Source organism: Typopeltis vanoorti, chromosome 24 (genome assembly GCF_054136105.1).
Source record: "Typopeltis vanoorti isolate ZY-2024b chromosome 24, IOZ_Tvanoo_1.0, whole genome shotgun sequence".
NCBI classification, from domain to species: Eukaryota; Metazoa; Arthropoda; class Arachnida; order Uropygi; family Thelyphonidae; genus Typopeltis; species Typopeltis vanoorti.
Genome location: NC_143572.1, coordinates 71655052 through 71679315, shown reverse-complemented (window position 1 = coordinate 71679315; position 24264 = coordinate 71655052). Strand labels below are relative to the sequence as shown.

Here is a 24264-nt window from a genome sequence, read left to right as displayed (position 1 = left end):
TCTTAGAAATATATAAATAATTAATTATTGGAATCTCTACATCAATTATTTGATAACATTTTTTATAACATTTTTTTATAACATTTCTTCCTATTTTTTACAACAAATCATCATGTTAAGTGTTTTGGGTCGTTTATAAAAGTGCAGGTTGCAGGATCATCTAATGGGATGCCAAAAGCCACTACCCGCATTTTTGTCAGCAGACATGTATTGTGCAATCTGAATAAAAACACTTTGTAGAATAATTATTATTATTATTATTATTCCTGATACCTCCAAGGAGTCCGAAGACTCATCGTGGGAGGACATCTACAACTGTCTCTGCACCTAACCTCTACTACGAATCATCTCTATCAACGCCATCTGCCGCCCACCTCCAACACCACCACAACTAGTAATTTTTGTCTGTAAATTGCGTGTGTTCTAAAGGGCCGATTTGTATGTATGCGGGATGAAAAACCCGAGTTTCCGGGAGAAAAAACCCTGCTACCTCCGTATGAGATCGGCTAACTCACCTTCGATTGAAATCGACCAGATTTCAGTAATCTTACTGGAAGCCAACATACATTGTTTATAAGTGGGCTTTCAATGATCCCTCGTCTTTTTTGTTTTCGGTGTTGAGGTATAGAAAAAGTGGATTTGGAAAACTTTGCAAATATTGCTTGAGTTAACGGCCTCGCCTACTCCCTATACGGGAATAAATGGTTTACAAAGCCACCCAGCTATTTCAACGAACATTCTGGGTGGCCTTTGTAAACCACGCAACCGGCCAAGACGTATATATACGTCCACGTTACCATGGATGCGAAGTGCATATAAAAATTGTAATACCGTTGATATTACATTGAAATATATGATCGATACGAAGCGTATTTGATCCATAATGGTCGATAAGGTGGTTATATTTCCACACGGGGACGCCGGCTTCCTTATGCAGGTTTTAATTATTATTAAATAATTAATTATTAACATTAAAAATAATAAATATTAAATAAATTATTAATAATAATAATAAATTATTTTATTATAAATAATTATTTATTTATAAGGTAGACTTATGGAATATAATGTGAGTCTCAAGACGAACGTGGTTTCTAAAAATCGAAACCAAAGTGGTGTTACTGTACTACCTCGTAGGTGAACGATGAAAGTTATGGATACAGAATCCGAACAAGAAGAATCCAGTTCTTATACTATTAGGCCATCATTTGAAAAGAAGTAAGTTTGCATATATATTAAGTTAATTATATGCAATCGATTAATGGTAGCGCAAACAAGTGGTTAGTATAATCTGTTTTTTCAGTTGAATTTACTAGTGACGCAGTGTTGATGGAGAATTAAGTAGCGTAGCCTGTGGTTTGTGTTGTGTCCTCCCGCGATGAATATTTTGATTCTTTGAAGTAGAATTGTTTATTTTTGATAGAGCGAACTCGTACTAATACTCGAACTAATACTAGATACTTCCCCACGCGCTACTGAGTTGTGTGCAATTTAGGTTTCCTCTGAAATATAGTGCTGTGCCCGTTTTAATATAGTGTGTATATTCATAAACAGTAAACGATTTAAGACGTTTTTTTTTTTTTTTTTTCAAAGAGGAGAAGAAAAAAGAGAAGTACTTCGAATGTGGTTTAGTTCGTTAGTTCGAATTGAATTCAAGTTAACAGTAAGGATGAAAATTTTTACAGTTATGAGATCAGCAATAATAATATTATTATTGTCTATCCGTAAACAGGGGGGAAATGAGATGTATACTTTCATATTTTATCCTTTCTCTTGTGGTTTCTTTTCAACCAAAATTCCATTCATTCCTACAAAAATTAATTAAATAAATAAATGAAATGTTTATTTACTTTTTATTCAAACCCATCCACAAAACTTGCAAAATTCCAATACGTTATTGACATTGTGGGTTAAGAGCAAGATAATCTTGGAGCCCTTCTAGAGATCAGACATGGTCCAAAGACATTCACAATTCATATACTGTGACACAGTTGATTTTACTTGAATAAACATGTCAACAAATGTGTATATATAAATCTATAAAGGCATATTACAGGCTAGATTACTTGGCTGTAATTGAGCTGTTTGGAGTGGGATAAAGTTTTATTTTAAATTTCCAAAAAATTATTTCTGCTTTTCCAACTTTAATAATTATAATAATGAAAGCTTGACAAATTATGCAAAATTTACTTGCCTATGTATTATTCTTTTTATTAAATAAAAAATATTCAATATTTTCCAGTCTGCAGCTACTTGCCAGATTGCAAAATCTGTTTACTACAGGCAAGGTGTTTGTCAAGTCCTGATATTAATTATATCCAAAGTAAATTTATAATTGGATTCTGTTTGTGTGTAGCAGTTTTTACTTTTTTTTTTAAATTATATTTCATATTTTTAGCTCTATTTTAGGGAGGCAGGCTGTATTTCCAATTCTGAAAATCTTTAAAATATTCTTTAAAAAAAAAAGGGATTTAGCTCTGTGATTATGCAGTTCATAATATGTCCTTTCCTCATCAGAATTTTCTCCAAGAGTGGAACACGATTTAAGAATGACACAGTATGACCAGCAGAAGTACAATGAAAATGATCCACATAAATAGTATTAATTTAATTTACTATGTTACTAAAATCTAGCAGTATCAAAGCAAGACTGCTGTTGATATATAGTAACCATAGGCAAATTGGCCAGAGAACTCACACAACTTATTGGTGGGTAGATAGATGGCATTGTGTTTTGATTTGGTTAGTACTGTTGCATGTAGGTGAGGATTAAATAGTAGAGTCAGCAGGGTATGTTTGGAGTGGGGTGGGGTGTTGGAACATTCTTGTAATGAGTCCTTGGAGATATCATGTAATAATAATTATGGAATAATACAAAATGAAGCAGCAAGCAGCATGTCTTAATTTGGCATTGTTTGTGACCATATTTAGAAAATATGAGATTCTATAGATGACCATATCTCCATGACAGTACAATAACCACTGCTTAAAAAAAAAAAAAAAGAATGTATTGCTACTAAAAAACAAGTAAGGGGGAAAAACGCAAGCAAGTGATCTTGTTATGAAATTAGCCAGCAAAAGTAATGATATTATAGAGAACTGGTGGTCCTAAAGTTACATAATGAATATTTTGTTATGGTGATATCAGATATAGTAGAGTTGGGAAATAGTGGATGAAAGAAAGTAGAACTGTGGTGAGAAAATGAGGATTGGTAATGAAGTTTGCATGACAGATATGAATGAGAGAATATCTGCATAGAAAGAAATATTAGGAGTGAACAGTTGAGGTTAAGTAAGGAATTAATCAGGTTCAGTTGGCTGTTGAAAGTGGAGTAAGGAGGGTGCCAGTATAAGAGGAGTTGAATGATGGCAGGAGAAGGTTGGAAATTATTGTGCTATATACTGAATGGGAATTCTGTGGTGAAGAATATTCAGAGTAGATGATTAGTTGGTGTGTTTTTGAGAATGGAATGATAGGACTAGAGATTAGGGCTGTGTGGAGAAGCAGAGATATTGAATTTATGTTGTAAGAACAATGATTTGTGAAGAAATGTGAGTGAAGTAACAGAGGATGTGAGCATTGTTTAAGACATTGAAGCGGAAGAATGTGTTAGGTAAAGTTGTGAGTACTGCAGAGGTATGATAGTAGAGAGGTGAGGAGAAGAGATACTGATTATGAATAGCATGATAGCTGGGATGCACAAGATGAGAAGTCTTGTGTATGTGGATGTACAGGAGAAATTTGAGATAGAAATGTTTACTAGCGAGATTCAGTATCTAAAGCTGAATAGATTGCTTTTGGGAAGAAATAGTGTACATCTGTGCAGGGAATGAAAATTAGACATTGGGCTGCAGGTATAAGCTGCCAGTTAGTACGAGAGGAACTATGGTGGTATGAGAGATAAAGCTTCAGGGATGCCATCAGTGGAAGTAGTGGCCAAATGTCCGGTGGATTGAAAAGATAATTATGAAAAGTAAAGGGAATCAGGAATATTAGGGAAAAAGGGCAGAGTTTACGGCTGTAATAAAATTAGTAGGTCTCCAAATTGTTCAGAGACATAATGACAGATTTGTCCAGCTCTCCTTGCTGGGCAACCAGAACAGGAAGCAGAAAAGTGACTGGAAGAAACCAAATGTAAAAAAAAAATGGACTATAGAAGAAAACAAGGACGTTAGGAAATGTTTCTACTGATCAATGCCAGAAAATGAAGTTTTAGAAAGCATATGATTTGGAAAGATAAAAAAATCCTAAAATCTGCAGTAACAGAACAAAGACTTATGAACCAAAAGTATTTTATATTTCACAACGAAATATTTACGAACTTCAGTTGCAAGAGTTATGTAATAATTCAACAGAAGGTAGCTGTATCTAACTTTGATATTCAACTCAGTGATCATCAAGCTGATGACGCATCCCAGAACAGTTTGACAGAAATGCGGTATGGAATGAAGTTGGCCATATTGAAACATATTATTATTATTATTATTACGTGATACCTCCAGGAAGTCCAAAGACTCATCAAGGGAGGGCACCTACTCTACTACTCTCCACTGCTTTATCTACCACCTACAATGAACGGCAACTACACCAATGCCATCTACTGCCAACCACCACCACTGCTAATATTTTCACAGACGATCGCAAACATCCATGCCCACGGCAGGATTCGAACCTGCAGCCTTTTGGTTGGAGAGCTGATATGCTAACCACTCGGCCAGCCAAGCCTGAACTTCATATATGACTGATTGAGACTACCAACATTAAAAGCCCTGCAAAAATCTAGGCTAAAACAGCTCCTCTAGATGTAAATAGTGTGATAAACTTGATGTGAGATAAATGCCAACATGATGAAATATATAGTTGATCGCTGCTATTAATTGCTGAAAAAAGTGTGGATGACATGCATCAGAAAATTACCACAATGAGCTCAGAGCATGTAATTGTTATGGAGGACCTCAACTATGAGGACATGGAGGTACAATAATGGGGTGGAGAGGAAGGAAATGGTGTGAGTCTGATGGACAAAAGGACTTGTATTATATATTAGTTTTTTTAATGTGGTTACCATCCACAAAAGATGATTATTAAACTTTTAGTACATTTGTACAGTGAGTGGGCAAGAATTTTTTTTTTCCATTTTTGTCAATTTTATATATATATATATATATATATATTTTTTTTTTTAAATGGTCCAGAAACCATACTCTAGAATCCAAACATGGAACTTTTGCAGCCACTTCAGGCCTCCAATAAGTGTGGAGGTGGTCTCACACCTGGCGATGAAATTCATCTTCCACCTGAAGACAATTGCAAACATCCGTGCCTACTGCAGATTTGAACCTGTGAACTGTTAGTTTGAGAGCAGTAAGCTAGTCACTCAGCCAACCAGTTTGAATGGATTTAGAGTTAGGCTAGGAGATGTAAAAAGAGATTTTATGAAAAACTTCTTTAATTTAATATTAATCCTATAACAATCCTTTACCAACTTGTACATCTTTATCATATCACCTCTTCCTCTTATTCGCTAGACTGTAAATTGTATCTTCTAACTTTTCTTCATACTCAACATTCCAGAGACCAGAAACTACCTTAGTCAATCCCCTCTGACCCTTTCCAGTATCTTTTCATCCTCTTGAAAACAAAGTTACCAAATCCGTGCATAATAGTCCATATGTGGCCTAATCAAGACTTTATATGTTGAAAGTTTTTCCACTTGGTTATACTATAAATTAAAGTTACCAAGAAATTATATTCTTGGTTTAATCCTTTATCCAAGTGAGTGTAAGCAAACAAATTTGTGCATGACTTCACATCACTTGCCTTAGTATTGAATAATGCAAAGCAAATATCCTTATGGACATGTATAATGTTATACATTATGGGAAAGGTCACTGCCCAGACTAATTTCGACCTTTATCGAGGTCTCATCATTCGGAGGTTTGTGTCTGGCTCCATATAATTTCTTTACATCTTTAATTTATAGCATAACCAAGTGGAAAAACTTTCAACATTTATCTGTAATCCAGAATATTTTAGTAATAAGGTGTGACACCTTTTGGCTACTTGTATATGGAAATATGATTTCTGCATTACTTCAACCTTGGTATCGCTTCTGGACCTATCTCCCAATGATGAGATCTCAATAAAGGTCGAAACTGGTTTGGGCAGTGACCCTTCCCATAATGTATAGCATTATACATGTCTGTAAAGATATGTGCTTTGCATTATGGGATACTAAGGTAAGTGATGTGAAGTCATTAGTCTCTATCTACAAGTTGCCCAGTTGTGAAGTTACTTCATGCCCAAACATTGTTTGCTTACACTTGGATCCAAGAATATAATTTCTTGGAATCTTTAATTTACAAGACCTTATATAATGGAACCAGAATCTCTTCTAAAAATTAGTGTCCTCTGCATCATTGCCAGAATTCATTGTGTTGTCCTCACAATTTTGGCAATATGTCCTCTGAGTTTAAATCTTTATCCACCATCACTCCCAAGATCTCTTATTTCCTCTACCTCTAACAATATATCCCCACTAGGTGTAAACTCTACATCTCATCTTTGTTTTTCAAAATTTAAAACCTTACATTTTGCAACATTGAACTGGCACCCCCCCTCCCTCCGTACCCATTCGTTCAGTCTGTTCGCCTTCTTCTAAGGCCACAATATCTGCTCTACTCCTCATAGTTCTGCAAATATCTGAATATCCCCATTGACATCTAACACAATATCATTAAAATGTAGATTAAACTGCACTGGCCCTAAAACAGACTCCTGAGGCACACCACTAGTGACTTTCTTCTTCTGGCTCCTCCATACACATATGCCAGTATCTATCAGTTGATAGATACTGGTTTTTCAGCATGAATTTTAAAGCTTTACAAGTACCGCTAAGCTGAGGCAGCTTGATTCTAAAGAATTCCACCCTTGTAAAGAGTATATCATACATAAGTTATTGTTTAAATAATCCTTTATTACTATGAAGGTCACTGAAGAGCACATCATGCTTTATGAGTTTCAAAAAAGGCAACAATGCTGCTAATGCCATTTAAAAAAAAAAAAAAAATGTGCAAGAAGTGTATGGATAATGTTTTGAAAATGCAAAAGTGCCAGCAATGGTTCCAAAAATTTCAACAAGGGAACTTTAGTTTGAGAGACTCCCCTTGCTCTGGGTGAGAAAGATCTTAGCAAAAGACCTTAATTCATCGACAATCCATTGCCATTTGCAAGAACTTGGAATAGTGACTAAGCTTGGCAAGTGGGTTTCTCACAAACTGTTGAACTACAGTCGAAGAGAGCATGTCAACATCTGCACTGCTCTGCATTCTCGAGAGGTTCAATCTCTGTTTTTGAGTCATGTAGTCACTGTTGATGAAAAGTGAATACTTTACAAGAATGTTAAGTGCCGAAGGCAGAGGGTTCATTCAGGAGAACAGGCTAAACCTCAGCCAAAAATCATGCAAGACCTTCACCCTCAGAAGGTTTTGTTAAGCGTCTGGTGGGACATGACTGATATTATACACTTTGAACTCTTGCCAGAAAACCGAACGATCACAACTGAAGTATACTGTGAACAACTCAATTGGTTGAAAAAAACTGAAAGAAAAGAGGTGTTTTCTGGTCAGTTGAAAGAGTGTTGATTTTCACCATGATATGTCGCACCCTCATAGTGTGAATCATCTGTACCAAGATTGAGGAACTTGGCTGGAAAAAGCTTCCACATCCTTTGTATTCTTCTGATCTTGCACCTTCAGATTATCACTTATTTTGAAATTTGCAGCATTTCATTAATGAAAGAAAAACAATACAATATACATTAGAGGCACTGAAATTGAGCCTATGTAACTTCTTTGCATCCAAACATCCTGAATTCTATAGAAATGGCATTATGGAGCTTTCACAACATTGAAAGAGCATTATTGATTCAAATAGAGAATATATACTTGATTAAATTAGCAAATGATTTATCTTTTATATCCTTTCAAAACTTAATGCTAAAAATGAAATTACTTTTGGGATGACCTGATATTTTACACCCAATCAACTTTTAACTAGATACAAATCTGAAATCTACCTTCTCTTACAGATTCAACCTCTGTCTTGCTGATGCCGTGTTTCAGCACTGTGTCTGTTCTACAGGTACTTTAGTGGTTACTGTTCCACTGAACTGGCAACCACTTTCTGTTGCACTTGTAACAAGAACAGTGGCTGCCCAACATCCTTTTACTGTACAACTGCAAACACACTGAACCTGCTTCTCATCTTCCTCTTTTTTTTCATTCTATCTATCCCTGTCCTCTTCTCTGGAACAGCCTTCCTCATGACCTATTCCCAAACATCTGCAACCTGCTACTCTTAAAAAAAAAATAAACTTCTTTTTATTTTACCTGCACCCCACACATGGCACTAATATGCTTATAGATCCTTTGACCTCTCTTGTACAGGATCATTTAAAAAATAAAAATACACAACTGAACAGATATGTTTGACCACTTGCACATAGTGAGTAGATTTTGCCAGCTGGTAAGTAGTTGCAGACTGAATGAAATGGAATGTTTATTTAATAATAAAAAATAAAAACCCAAAGCAAAATAAAATAAATCTTGAACTTTAAGAAAACACAGATGCAACATCCCTAAATCACTGATTATAGGGGCTTAGACTAGTATATTTTTTGTATGGCATGCTGAATTTTGTATAAGGAATTTGTTGACTCCTGTGTGTATATATTGCATGTGTGTGTGTGTGTGTAATAAAGTATTTTTTCTATATTTTTGGCATACTGTTTATTTAGTATGGAGAGTTAAACTCTGTTTTATTTTATTATTTTTTAAGGTTTCGGCCATTTGCTGTAAAGGAAGTAATTCGATTGGTTCTAATTGAAGAATTAGGAGATAAAACATATAGTCCTGATAGTGCTGCAGAGTGGGCAAAAACAATAGCAGATACTATTCAGAATAAAATGAAAGGTACTAAATAGCTTAATATAGGACACTTTGTAGTATAGACATCATATAACCAATTTATGGTTTACCAAAGTAAAAAATTATTACTCCCCCCCCTCCCCAAGTTTGATAATATAAAGTATACTGATATGGTAAACTTTTAATTTTGTATAAATAATTAATTATTCTTTAATTAATTAGTTTTTTCATGTTCTATATTGAATAGAGTATGTAACTTGTAAAAATTTAATAGTATGTAAATTGTCATTATCTGACTGCCACTTAAATCCATCTAGGGAGACAGTGGCATAAACACTATGAATTACTGAAAAATTCAGATGTTATATATTTACAGTGCATATAACACTAAAATACCACATGCATAAGGTTAATTTTTATGTATGTATAATGGAAAACCAGTGTAAAACCAATGCTACATTCAGAGCCCTACTAACTTGTTACCAGAAAAACCAAAGCAGATGAACCATGTATTTGTAATCACTGCTGAGACCAAACAGATTATACGTCACAAGATTTACAACCCAAAACCCACCTCACTTATAAGATGGAATGGAGTAGTGAATATGTATATGTTCATACACATACTTTTTTATGTGAATACCATCCATGTTAGATTTTAAAGTTATAGTGTGTTAATTATTAGTACTATGGATGAGCTAAGATTTGGATTTGAAACTGCTCTATAGTTTCTTTTCAAGCTACTTCATACCTTCAATAAGCAGTGGTCTCACAATGGGTGATGAAATTTATCTGTCTGTCACCTTAAAGGAATTCACAAATATTCATGTCCATGACTTGATTTGAAACCATGCTGTTTGCATGAAAGAGAGATGCTAACCACTTGGCTGATTAGACAGGCTCTTTCTCTCTTTTTCATTTTTTATATTTTTAACTTTTTGTTTTGTGTAACTTTTACATATGTATTTTGCTTTTCAGCTGGAGGAGTTAGCCACTTTCATAGTAAGGTGGCAGGATTTTCCTTCTAGAAACCTTGGGTTTGTCTTTGGCCATAATTCCAACCAACTCAACATATATAATTATATATAAACACATCATAAATATTGACAGGTTCATCATCATTATATTCCATCATAACCCTTGGAAGTGGGGAAGGTTTACAGGATATTATGATAGTATTACATGAAAAGTTTACACCATTATCAACTTTCTTTTGACAGTTTTCCTCTAAATTAATTTCTCATCTGTCAGAACTTGAGTATTATCAGATTTCAGTCTTTTAAGGCACTTCTTATTCTATCAGTCCACTTAGATCCTGGCTGTCTTCTTCTTCTTCTAGGTCTTTTTTTCTTACCATCTTGGCATCTCACAAAATACCTGCTTTACAATCTTTCCTCTTCGTTCTGTTTAAGTGACCATAACACCTTAGATTACTGACACATTCTTGAATGCTAACATTGTCAGGTTCCTTCCTAATATCCTCAATTTTAATATGGTTTTGCCATTGATGTCATCTGTTCACTCTCATATCTGTGCTCTCCAGTCCTTGAATGTGTTTTATTATCATAAGTTAATATTGGTTTGAGCAACATCTTGTATACATCTAGTTTAGTGTTTTGAATAATTTTTCTCCTATTCCATATAAATTTAATTATTTCAGATCCTGCCTTATCAGATTTGCTAACTATGTCTGTTTCTCTATTCAGTTTGCCAACTTTATAAAAATTGTGCCTAAATAGTTGAAATGCTTTACTTGTTCTATATTTTCAGCATTCCTGCCTATTTTCATAGTCTTTGTCTTTTTTGGCTAAATTTCATACCAAACTTATTACCAAAGTTTAGTCAGAAATCATGCAAACTTGGACTGTTTTTATTTAACAGTACAACATCCATCTGCTTAAAACAAATAGCTAATGAATATCTCCAATTTTGATATCAGGCCTAATGCCAGTTTTTTTCATAATGTGATGAGGATCCATTTGAATCAGCTGCTAGAGGACCTCTTCATAGTTGTCATTGGTAAAGGGCTCCAGAAAAGATAAGTGCAATTTTGTGTAATAAGTGGCGCTATTGCTTGCATTTTAGTATAATATTGTTTATTTTCAATTACATAATGTACCTGCATGATTGTTGGATTTGTTACTCGACTTTTTTTTTATTTTATTAAAATTTTAATCATGCTTTGAACAGAATGCACTGGCGGTACACACAAAGATCAAATGCTGTTAACAACATAGACTTTTCAAAAGTGGTTTGATGTGAATGCAGCATGTATGCCTGGTGAAATGTGAAAGATGTGTTTGCAGAGTGACCAAACAGGAGAGAAGGTACAGATTTATAGAAAGTGCGATATTTTGTTAAACTAAGAGTTATCAGTGAATACAAAGCAGACTGAAGGAATGAAAGAGTAAATGAAAAATATATAAATGGAACAAAAGCTAGTGATATTGAAGGAGTTGAAGAATTCAGGCCTCCCACAGTGCGGCTTTTGACTCCATGGAGGCCTGAATCATCATAATAATAATACTAAGTATCCCAATACAAACATTAAGAGGAAGAAGATACAAATGAACACTAACAGAAAAAAAAAGAAAAAAAACCGCCAGTGTCATAAACAGTAGTAATGACTGTTTAACTATTTGCACATAATTTATAATGGGAAGTTATAACGAGTAAAATTAATAAAACAAATAACAGATGTAAATCACCAAACACATCAAAATAACACAACAGAGTCAGTAAAAGTGGGAAGTTTTTTCACCTGGTTAGAAAGTAAATTATACTTAACAAAAAATTATATTCTTGTTTAATCCCCTATTCCAATATAAGCAAAAAAAAATTTAATGTCAGTTATTTTCTCGACAAAGCAAGTAGCCTGGTCAGGAAGATACTCTGCCAGTAATTATATATAAGTACAGGAAAACCTCGCTTAACGTTAATTCAATATGCATAATAATTAGTTATTGTGATTGAGTGAAATGATACTCTTTTCTGCTTTAAGTGAGTGATTAATCAGTTAACGCAATTTTTTTATGCTACGTGAAGGTTTTTTTTTTTTACCAATCTGCAGTGAGCGGAAAAGCTGGAAGTCATTATGATACGTGAAAGTGGCGCTAGTAATACAGTGATTGTGCGAGACCTGGGATACAGTGAGTTTACAGTTTGGACTATATTAAATAAGAGCAAAGAATACAAAGAGCAAGGAAAAGTTACTACTGCTTCTTTAAGCATGCAGATCACCCGAAATAGAAGCCATTTAATGATCGAGATGGAGCGTCTTCTGTCACTCTGGATTGAAGATTATAACCAAAAAATAATACCTCTTAGTACAGAGAATAATCAGGCAAAAGCTCTCAATATTTTTACCGCATTGTGAAAGCTTTAAAAATCAAACTGGACTGCATAACATAAAAATAACTGGGGAATCTGCTAGTGCTGATAAAGATTCTGCGGCCAAAGTTTCCTGAAGAATTGCAAAGGATAAATGAGGAGGGTGATTATGACGATCGGCAAATATTCAATGTCAACGAAATTGATCTCTTTTGGAAGCATATGCCAACAAAAACTTTCCTAGCTAAAACTAAAGCATCTCAACCAGGATACAAGTATCCAAACATCGTCTTATGCTTTTCTTTGTAGGCAGTGCAGAAGGCAACTTTAAACTCAAGCCTATGTTAGTTTATCACTCACAAAATCCAAGATCTAACATTATTGAAGAAATCAGCACAATTGGAAAAGAACTTGGATTTAATGAACTAGATAATGAAGATGGGGTGTTTAAGGGTCAAAGCTGTATAACTGAGAGGAGACCTCCACATAGCCTTTAAAGGAATGCAGAGAACCGACCAGGGCTTCTGACCTAATGTCCAATCCTCACCTTCTCGTGGTGCACCCTGTTGGGTATCTACTTTGATACTGAACGAACGAGGATGGGCTGGCAATTTGGGATTTAGCCGACCAAATTGTATTCTTATTGGTTAAACCAAAATAAAAAATGATGGTATAATATGACAAAATTTCATGCCGGCTGGGGCGTCACCTGGATAAACAAGGCCCCTGTTGTTTTTGCCAGGGAACCAGGGCGAACAGCGAAAAGTCAGCTACTGGAACAAATCTGAAAACAAACCACAACTCAACATCACCAGAGTTAAAGATCGGTACTATCAACGTAAGAAGCCTGAATGGCAAAGAAATGGAGCTAGCTGAGGAATTAGATAAGTACCAGATCGACATAATAGGGGTGACTGAAACAAAAAAGACCAAAACTGGTGAGATCTTTCTGAGCAATAAATACAAAATGTTATATTCAGGCAATGACAATCAAGGAAAAGAAGGAGTAGCCATAGTATTCAACACAAAATACGAGGCTAATCTTCTTGAATGGCAGTCAGTCTCAAGTAGAGTAATGTGGGCAAATATCAGAATGGGGAACTGGACAATGAGACTTATTTGTGCCTATGGTCCCACAGAAGGTTCTACTAAGGTAGAAGTGGAGGAATTTTTTGAGGCTTTAGAAAAAGCAACTGACACAATGAAAAATGAAAAGTTGGTCCTTGTTGGGGATTTAAATAGCAGAGTAGGAAATGATTGTGAGACATACAAAAATATTTTGGGAAAATTTGAAGAAAAGAGCAAAGCTAATAATAATGGCAAATATCTGTTGGATTTCTGCTCAGGACATGTATTTGTATTACTAACACCATGTTCCAACATAAAAATGTGCACAAATTCACATGGAGAGAAGAGGCTAGGAATAAGAAAAGTCTCATTGACTATGTTATTGTTGATAGTGATGTTTTCTCCTTGGTGCAGGACACCAGAGTGTACAAAGGATTTGAAATTGGAAGTGATCACTATTTAGTCTTGAGCAGGATAAAATTGAATTTCATATTGAAAAGAATAATATGTAAGAAAGTTTTAAAGCGAATAAAAGTTGAGCAGCTCTCAGATGTGAACTGTAGACTAAAATACAGAAAGATTATTGAAAAGAAAATGAAAGAGTTTGAGAACAGGAATCAAACCTTGGAAATTCAGTGGCAAACTCGGAAGAAAACATTGATTGATTCTGCCAGAGAGGCATGTGGTGAGGTTGTGTGCAAGGATAAAAAAATCAGAACTCCCTGGTGGATACAAGAAGGTAAAGAGGCAATGAAGGAAAAGAAGAAAGCATATCAAAAGTTCCTGGCAAATAAGTCAGCTTATACTCTTACAGAATACAGAGACAAATGTAAGAAAGCTAAACAGTGTGTAAAACTAGCTAAACAAAAGTCATGGGAGGACTTTGGCAAGAATATAGAAAATAAATATCAAGAAGGTGGCAAAATATTCTGGAGGTTGTTGAAGTAGCTTAGGAATGGAGGAAAGAGTGCTGTAAAAGGAGTTAGAGATGATAAAGGTGACATGAAAACAGGAGAAAAAGATATCCTTGAAGTATGGAGTAATTACTTTGAAAAACTGCTAAATGAAACAAGCAGTGATGACAGCACAGTGGTAAAAAACACTGACCAGACATGCAGTCAGGAATACATATCCATACTTGAAGTAGAAAAAGCCATCAAGGGATTGAAATGTGGAAAGGCAGCAGGAGTAGATGATATTCGACCAGAAATGCTGAAGTATGGTGGTATAAAAGTCTTACAGTGGCTGCACTGCATAGTTCAGAAAGTCTGGACAGAGGGACGAATTCCCAATGATTGGAGTAGAGCTCTCATAGTACCCATATATAAAAAGGGAAATAAAACTGAATATGAGAATTACAGAGGTATTTCCCTACTGAGTGTTCCTGGCAAGATCTATGCAAGTATACTTGAGAAACGGTTAAGAAGAATTGTGGAAGAAAAGCTTGGTGAAGAACAAGCTGGATTCAGGCCAAATAGGGGCTGTCAGGATCAGATCTTCACTTTATAACAAATAGTCGAGAAAGCATGGGAATATAACAAAGATCTGTATTTAAGTTTTGTCGATTTGGGAAAGGCATATGACAAGGTGCCAAGAGAGAAGCTATTCAATACGCTGCAGTTATATGGTGTCAATGGGGCATTATATCAAGCAATACTTAGTCTTTATTTGAGTTGTAAGTCAGCAGTTAGAATTGAAGGAAGTACAGGAAGATGGTTTAATGTTAAATCTGGTGTGAGACAAGGATGTACATTATCCCCTCTGTTATTCATTATCTATATGGATCACATTATGAAGGAAAGTGGTATTAAATCTGATATCAAAATTGGAGATGTTAATGTCAGCTCTTTGCTTTATGCGGATGATGTTATACTTCTAAATAAATCCGCTATAAGTCTGCAAGATTCTCTGACTAAATTCAATTGCTGTTGTAATAGATATGGTATGAAGGTCAGCAATAAAAAGACAAAGACAATGAAAATAGGCAGAATCATTGAAAATGTCAACTGTGTTGTGAATGGAGAACCTGTGGAACAAGTAAAATATTTCAGCTACTTAGGCACGATTTTTACTGAAGATGGTAAATTAAATATAGAAATAGACAACAGAATCAGGAAAGCTGGTATGGTGGGAAGTCAATTGAATAAATTCATATGGAATAAGAGAGAAATTAGTCGGAACACTAAATTAGGTGTATACAAGACAGTGTTCAAACCAGTTTTAACTTATGGATCTGAGAGCTGGGTCAGAAGTAAAACACTTGACCAAAGACTAGAGACCGCAGATATGGGAGTCCTGAGAAAGATTAGAGGCGTGAACAGATGGCATCAATGGCAATATCATATTAAAAATGAGGATATTAGGAAAGAAGTTGACATTGTCAGCATCCAGGAATGCGTTAGCAGAGCTAATCTCAGGTGGTATGGTCACTTAAATAGAATGGGAGAGGAAAGATTAGCAAAACAAGTGTTCTCTGCCAGGTTAACAGGAAAACGACCCAGAGGAAGACCAAGATATAGGTGGATTGATACAGTACAAAGTGCCTTAGACGATAGAAATATAAGATCTGATAATGTTGGAGTCTTGACAAGTAACAGACTAATTTGGAGGAAAATTGTAGATAGGAAGTTATTAATTATGTAATTTTTTCATGTAGTACTGTCATATCCTGTACACCCCTTGAGGGTACATGCCAGGAATTTGATGATGATGATAATGAAGATATGAGAAACTTTCTTGATTCCCATTCAGAACATTTAAGTGAGAATGATCTTCAACTAGAAGAACAGTGTGCGTATGATAAGAAGTGCGAACAAGAAGAGAATATTACGAGTAAGAAGCTAACTGCAAAGGAACTTGAGCTAGTTTTCAATCGCATTGAGTATACTGAGGAAATTTTGTTTGATGCTGATCCTGATATGGAACTAAGCTTCGAAATCTGCCAAAATCTTGATAAAGCGATCGCCAGTTATCGCAAATTGCATGACAAGATGAGAAAGTCGAGCACGATTCAAACATCTTTAATTTTTTTAAAAAAAAAGTAGCTTAATCAAATATTTAGACATTAAATAAAAATGTAAGCAGTTGATTTTTATTAACTTTGATGATTTTATCCTCCATTATAGCTTATACTGTAATTTTTTTTCCCAAATTTACACTAACTGATGAATGAATTATAATTATTCCTATTGTTTATCATATTCGCTTAGCATGCATTAATTGATGGATTAATTAATCTCATTAAGTTAGGTTTTCCTGTAGCCTATTATCTTCATGAAGATCATCAGCAGATTAGTACTATGAATTCAAGAGAAATTATTATTGGAGACTTCAGCTTCAGAGACATAGATTGGAAGGAGGAAAGATCACTTGGCATGAAGGAATGGAATTTATATACTTATCAAGAGATAATTATTTGAAACTGTATGTGATTTATCTCATACCTGAGATCTCACACCAGTCCCTGTCACCACTCTCATCCAACACTCTCATACCTGAGATCTCAGGTATGAGAGTGTTGGATCTGGTTATAGGATCTGAGGACCTGTCCATAGCTAAGGTGGCTACATTGCCTCCGATTGGGTAAATGATCATATGGTCTTGACTTGGAAGGTAAGAAAATGTGAAAATTCCAATTAAGTGGTATATATGTGGATCTACAATGCAAGTGATTATACACTTGGGAAGCAGCTTGAAACAGTACCATCTCATAAAGATCTGCAAGGAAAGGATGTTTACAGTGCATGGGGAATAGTCAAGGGGTACCTGGAGGAAGCAATATCACACGCTATATCACCGGAATTAGATGGTTGAGTAGTATCATCAAGCATAAGCCACAAAAAAAAGGAAAAAAAAATTTTATACAGGGTATATAAGGAGAAAGGTAACCAGCAAACTCATGAACAGTACAAGAATCAGGCAAGAAAGGTGAATGATGCATGATAAGGAAGGCAAAATTAGATTATGAAAAGAATTAGTTGAGCATGCAAAAGGAAATCCCAAAGCATTCTTTCCTTTTGTGGCAAGGAGGAGGAAGAATGACTATGGGTGGATAACTTTAATGAGTACTGATGGTAAAGAGGTGACAGAAGAAGATGAAATGATTGAGCTACTTAGTGATCACTTTGCAAGGGTATATCATCCAAGTAACTATATTATTATGGCAGAGGTGACAGGGACTGGTGTGAGAACAGAGGTTGATGAATTGGAGATACTTAGGATATTGCAGAAATACAGCTGTGGGATTGGATGGGATATCAGCTCATGTTTTATGAGTATGCAGGTGAACTGGTGATGCCTTTTGACTAGGCTGTTTAAGTCTCGGCTCTGACAAAGTCCCAAGAAAGTGGAAGGACTTCAAAATAATTCCTGTGCATAAAGGAGGATCTAAGTCTGTGGTATCAAATTATAAACTAATCAGTATCTCATAAATGGTGATAAAAGTATTGGACATATTGGTCATAAAAGAGAATTCAGGAATGGATAGATAAGAATATGATACTCCAGGAAGGGCAGCATGGCTTTGTGAAAGGTCAGTCATGCCTTAGTAATCTATTAACTTTTTTTATAATGGAGTAAGAGCTGAGTTGGATAAAGGGAATGATAATAAAGATAATGATTATACTGCTGGATTTTGTAAAGGCCTTTGACAGGATATCACATGGAACTTTTACTCAAACTGCAACAAATGGAGATGGATATGAAACTGGTGATATGGATAAAAGGATGGTCTAGGGAGAAGCAGAATCCAGGAGAAGGCAGGTGACTAGTGGTGTATTGCAGGGCTCTGTTCTTGGACCATTGCTATTTAATTTGTACATAAATGATATAGGAAATAATTTGAAGGGAGATATTCAGTTGTTTGCTGATGTGCAAAGTTGGGGGTAATAGTTAATCAAGGTAATGTAGAGAGAGTTTGCAGGATGATTTAAATAGGCAATATAACAGGCAGAACATAATGGATGTCAGTTTAATGTGGGAAAGTGTAATGCTATGCATTTTGGGATACAAAGATTACAAGCTGTGTACCACAAGTGAGGTAACTATACTCTAGGAAATTAATGAAGCCAGAGAGTTGATGTCTAGAGGGCATATTGCTAAAGTAGGCAGGGTAACTCATAGGATTACTCACAGAGATAAGGGAGTTATTCCATTTTATAAAGCTTTGATTCGATAATGTTGATTATTGCACTCATGTCTGTTTACCTGGATTTCTTGGGAATGAGGAAGTGGTGGAGAGGATCCAGAGGCAAGTGATCAAGATGGTGAGTTGTCTGTGGAGTGCTCCCTGATTTGTGGGTTGCAAAAGTTGGTTGATAGCCAAAAAGGGGGAAATGATAGAAACAATTAAGTACTTAAGGGATTTTATATGATTAATACAAAGGAAATATTTTGGCACTTGGCTAGAGGTGGCATGAGAAGAGGTTATTCCTGGAAGTTAGGTAAGGGTGTGAGGACTAGATTTTTTATTTGGACAGTAGTGAATGAGTGGAATGGGTTGCCTGTGTCAGTTGTGAGTACATTGTCTGTTAATGGTTTCAAGGAGAGATACAATATATACTGTGTTGATAGTTCTGATCTCCCCACTGTTTACATCACTGTTTAAATGAATAAACAGTGATGTAATTTCTTGGCAAGTATAATTCATAGTCAATAAAAAATGACCACAAGCACGGTTACCAGAATTAAAAATATGCAATCAAACAACTCAAATATGCAGCCTTGGAAAGCAAACCTCATTTAAAATCAGTGTACTCCCCTTTCAGAAACAGAAGCACCTAAACGATACCAGAAAGCCAGTAACAAAAGTTCTAGTACCAAGAACCTTCAAAGCTAACCTGATCTTTTAGAAAAACCCACATACCACCATCATCCTTATTGAAACAAAAAAAACAGTGACAAATATGAAATGCAAGCTCTAAGAGCCTAACACCTCTAGCCTGAGGTCTTTGGAAAATAACGTCACCCAGTAACAACTAGTTCATCTTAAAAGTTAATAAATTCCAATTGTTATTGATGAAAAAGAATACCTTAAATACCTTAAAGAATACATTAAAAAACACAAAGAAGTAGGATACCAGATCACCTCTTGCAAACAAAAACTGATTTAAATAAATTTGCCATCACTTCAAACATGCAAAAGAATACAATAGACCATTTGCAGAAGCACTACTACCAAGAAACACTAAAAAATGAATGAATAACACTGCCTCCCCCACACACAAATAATAAAAATAACAAGGCACTATTCTAAACAAAAAAAAAAAAAAAAAAAAAAAAGACCTTGGTAAACAGCATAAATCAATACAAAATTAATAACGGAAAAAAAACTCACATACAAAGATTATTTAGTAGCATAATTTTCGCGTGTGTGTCACAGGCATCTTCAGTATATATTAAGCTCAAATTAAACAATAACTGACAATTCCAAAAAGCGCCATCTAAGTAGCTGGTGTAAGATAACTAAAAAGGTCAATAAATTTCCTTAAAAAAGAAAAAAAAAAAAATCATCAATAAAATAAAAAGTTAGGAAAGATTAGCTGATTTGTAAAGTACTATCTCCCATAAAGGGGATAGACGTAAGCCGTTGGATCTGTTTAAGTTAGGAGAATGAAGTAAAGGTTCACATGTTTCTTTATAAAGGCGTTCCATAAGGAACTGACTTTTGTGAAGAACTCTTGTCTTTCTCCAATGAACTCTGTCTAGTGAAGATGGCATGTTCTGCAAGTCCAGACTTTTCAGGTTTAAAGTATTCAATATAAGATTGGTGTTCTTCTAGCTGAATAGAGGCAGATCTTCCTGTTTGTCCGAAATAAGATAATCCACAAGAGCACGGAATCTGGTAGACACCTGGATGATTAAGATGTGGAAGCTTGTCCTTAGGAGAAGTGAAAAAGGTGGAGATTTTTCTAAACGGTCGAAAGGCAACAAAAATATTCAGTGGTTTTAAAACTTTTGCTATATGTTCACTGATGCCTTGTACATAAGGGATAGGAATGTGCATTATTTCTTCTGTGTTTGAAGAGGAAGAAATATTAAAACTACTCAAAGTTCTTTTAATGAAGTAATTCTTATAACCATTAGATAGAAAGGAAGAAGTTATATATTGTAGTTCTTTCTGTAAAAGATCGTCTGAAGAACAAAAGGAGTGGGCCCGATGAACCAGTGCTTTAATAGTTCCTGCCTTTTGACTGGGATGGTGATGAGATTCCGCATGGATATAATGCCCTGTATGAGTCTTCTTTCTATAAACTGAGAAATGGAGGTTACTATCTGGTTGGCGAAGAATTAGAAGATCTAAAAAGGCTAACTGCTTATTTGATTCTACTTCTAGGGTAAACTTGATCCTAGGATGAAGTGCATTTAACTTAGTGAGAAATTGTTGAAGTTCATCCGAAGAGCCATTCCATACAGCAAAAATGCCATCAACATATCTGAACCAATATCATGAGTAGGTCTGGGAGAAATGTTGTCAAAGATACGTTGTTAAAAATGTTCCATAAAGAAATTGGAGATAGCAGGAGAAAGAGGATTGCCCATTGCTGTTCCTTCAATTTGTTGATACAACTTATTTTTAAAGGAAAAATAACCAAAATGTATTACAAAATCAAATACGTTTACAATGTCTGAAGGAAATTCCTGTTGTAGTAATTCAATGCTTTCAGAAAGAGGCACATTTGTAAATAAAGAAACAACATCTAAACTGATCATGATATCATAAATGTCCAAATGAAGATTGAAATTTTATTTTTGAAATCCAGAGTTTCAAAAATACAATTTTTGAAATCTCTGGATTTGTAGATTGTGTAGGTTGCCCCAATTACAAAATCTCAAAATTTTTATCAAATTTACTCTCCTCTTCAGCTAGAAGAACTGATACTTATAGTTGAATACTGTAGTTGGATAAATTTTCTAATTAATTAGACTGAAACAGAGGAGAGAAGATAGTGGAATGGAAACCAGAGGATTGGCTTGGAAAGTTAATATATAAGACTTTATTGATTGGAATAAATAACACAGTTATTTCTATAAAAGAGCTTTTAAAGAAAAAAGTGAATACTGTGATTGAGGGACTAATAGTTTGAATGGTTGGCACCAGAAAGGAGCCAGTTTTGGGAGAAAGAAAATTTACCATTAAGTATTCTGTTTCAGTTCATTAAAAAAAAAAAAAAAAAAAAAAAAAAAGGAATTTTTTTCTGTCTTAAATTTGGTTAGGTTACAGTCTTATGGATAAGTAATAAAAAAAAAACAAATAAACAAGTGGTAAAGATAACCCAGAAGATTTCTGCAATACTGAGAAAGATGCTGATCTGCAGAGATAAAAGATTATTATTCCATTGTAAAAGACCCTCATCAGGCCACACTTAGACTATTGTTCTCAAATTTGGTCCCTGGGATTTGAAGGGGCATAAATTAACTGGGGATTTATAATACTCTGGATTGGAGATAGCTGTTGGAAGTTTTTCCACTCGGTTATACTATAAATTAAAGATACCAAAAATTATATACTTGGTTTAATCCTTTATCCAAAGGACAAAGTTTGTGCCTGAAATATAATCAGGACTAGGGCAACTCGTATATAGAAGCTAATGACTTCACATCGCTTGCCTTAGTATCCCATAATGCAAAGCACATATCCTTACAGTGGATATGTGCTTTGCATTATAATAATAAGACATTATGGACAAGTGATCCTTCCAATAATGCTATGCATTATGGAAAGGGTCACTACCCAGACCGGTTTCGACCTTTATTGAAGTCTCGTCAGTGGAAAAACTTCCAACAGCTATCTCTAATCCAGAGTATTTTAATAATAAGGTGTGACACCTTTTGGCTACTTGTATATGAAAAAAATATGACTTCAGCCTTACTTCAACCTTAGTATCACCTCTGAGTCTTGCTCCCACTGACGAGACTTCGATAAAAGTTGAAACCGATCTGGGTAGTGATCCTTCCCATAATGCATAGCATTATACATACCCGTAAGGATATGTGCATTATGGGATACTAAGGCAAGTGATGTGAAGTCATTAGCTTCTATATACGAGTTGCCCTAGTCCTGATTATATTTCAGACGCAAACTTTGTTTGCTTAAACCAAGTATATAATTTCTTGGTATCTTTAACTGGGAAGTTCTTTTGTTTGGTAGAACAGCAGGAAGGAGTGATGACAAGGGACCATCCCTGGAAGTTATGAAAGCAAGCTGTGAGCAAGAGTGTGAGGAGTGGTTTCTTTGCATGAAACGTAGTTGAACTGTGGAATGCATTACCTGATAGAATGGTGAGAGGAAGAACGGTCAAGGAGTGGTAGGATTGACTTTGTGTTTCCTAGGAAGACCCTCCCTTGATGAGTCTTTTGACTCCATGGAGGCCTGAATAATAATAATAATGAAATTAGTTTAATCCTTTATCTAAGTGTGAGCAAACAAAGTTTGCTCCTGTAAGTATCTTCAGGACTGGGGTAAGGTGGTACAACACCAGGGCAACTTGTTGCAAAGGTGGAGAAAGCTATCAACACTCCTATCTCAGTATCTCCTATAATGCAAAACACATCTCCTTGCGGATATGTCTAATGTTATGCATTAAGGGAAGGGCCACTACCCAGACTAGTTTCGACCTTTATTGAGGTCTCTTCAGTGGGAGCCAGGCCCAAGTGGAGATACCAGGCAGAAGCCAAGTGAAAAATAAACTTTCAACATCTTTCTCTAAATCCAGAGTAATTTATAAAAAAAGGGTGGCACACCATTTGGCAACTCCTATAGGTAGAGATGACCTGCTAATGCTCCTGCCTGGTATCTCCACTTGGGTCTGGCTCCCACTGAAGAGACCTCAATAAAGGTCGAAACTGGTCTGGGTAGTGGCCCTTCCCTTAATGCATAACATTAGACATATCTGCAAGGAGATGTGTTTTGCATTATAGGAGATACTGAGATAGGAGTGTTGGTAGCTTTCTCCACCTTTGCAACAATTTTTCTGGTGTTGTACCACCTTACCCCAGTCCTGAAGATACTTTCAGGCTCAGACTTTGTTTGCTCACACTTGGATAAAGGATTAAACTAATTTTATTATACTCTAACCAAGTGAAAAATAAACTTTCAATAATAATAATAATGATGTCTTATTCAGCACATATAAGTGAAGATAAAGGAATTCAGCATTTCAAACTATAAAATTTAGAAATTGGTGAAACTCGGTTTATCCTAATCTATTATGGTATAAGAAAAAAAATGGTTTGACTTTTGCATCTCAAGAAGGAACTTCGATTTACAAATCTCTGTAAATATTTGGTAGTATATGATGTAAGTGTGATAGCATACGGAAGTAATTTTCTTCCACTAGTACATATTTGTGGAGACACTTTCCTTTATTAATAATATTTTGATCTGTTATAAATTTAGTTTAATCCTTTATCCAAGTGTAAGCAAACAAAGTTTGCATCTGAAGTATTTTCAGGACTGAGGCAACTCGTAGTAAAGGTGGACCAATCTCTCATCACTCCTTGTCTCAGTATCTCCCATAATATAAAGCACATGTCCTTGCAGACATGTATAATACTATGCATTAAGGGAAGGGCCACTACTCAGACCGGTTTCGACCTTTATTGAGGTCTCATCAGTGGGAGCCAGACCCAGAAGTGGTGATACTAAGGCAGAAGCAATGAAGAAGTCATATTTACTTATGCGAATTGCCAAAAGGTGTGTACCACCTTATTATTAAATTACTCTGGATTTAGAGAAAGATGTTGGAAGTTTTTATCCACTTGGTTAGACTGTAATAAATTTAGTTTAATCCTTTATCCAAGTGTAAGCAAACAAAGTTTGCACCTGAAGTATCTTCAGGACTGACGCAACTAACGCAAAAAACTTCCAACATCTTTCTCTTAATCCAGAGTAATTTAATAATAAGATGGTACACCTTTTGGCAACTCGTATAGGTAAAT

The 24264-nt window shown here is 35.2% G+C and overlaps 1 protein-coding gene across 1 annotated transcript in view; it reads left to right on the top strand.

The window, feature by feature from the left end:
• The first annotated feature begins 1100 nt into the window (after positions 1-1100).
• The window catches only part of LOC150093401 (dynein light chain Tctex-type protein 2B-like), an 85390-nt gene continuing 62226 nt past the window's right edge, over positions 1101-24264 (top strand). The window contains exons 1-2 of the mRNA XM_090413765.1: positions 1101-1218; positions 8840-8973. Of these exons, the coding sequence (XP_090269891.1) occupies positions 1145-1218; positions 8840-8973 (208 nt within the window). The 5' untranslated portion in view covers positions 1101-1144. The remainder of the gene's footprint in view (positions 1219-8839; positions 8974-24264) is intronic.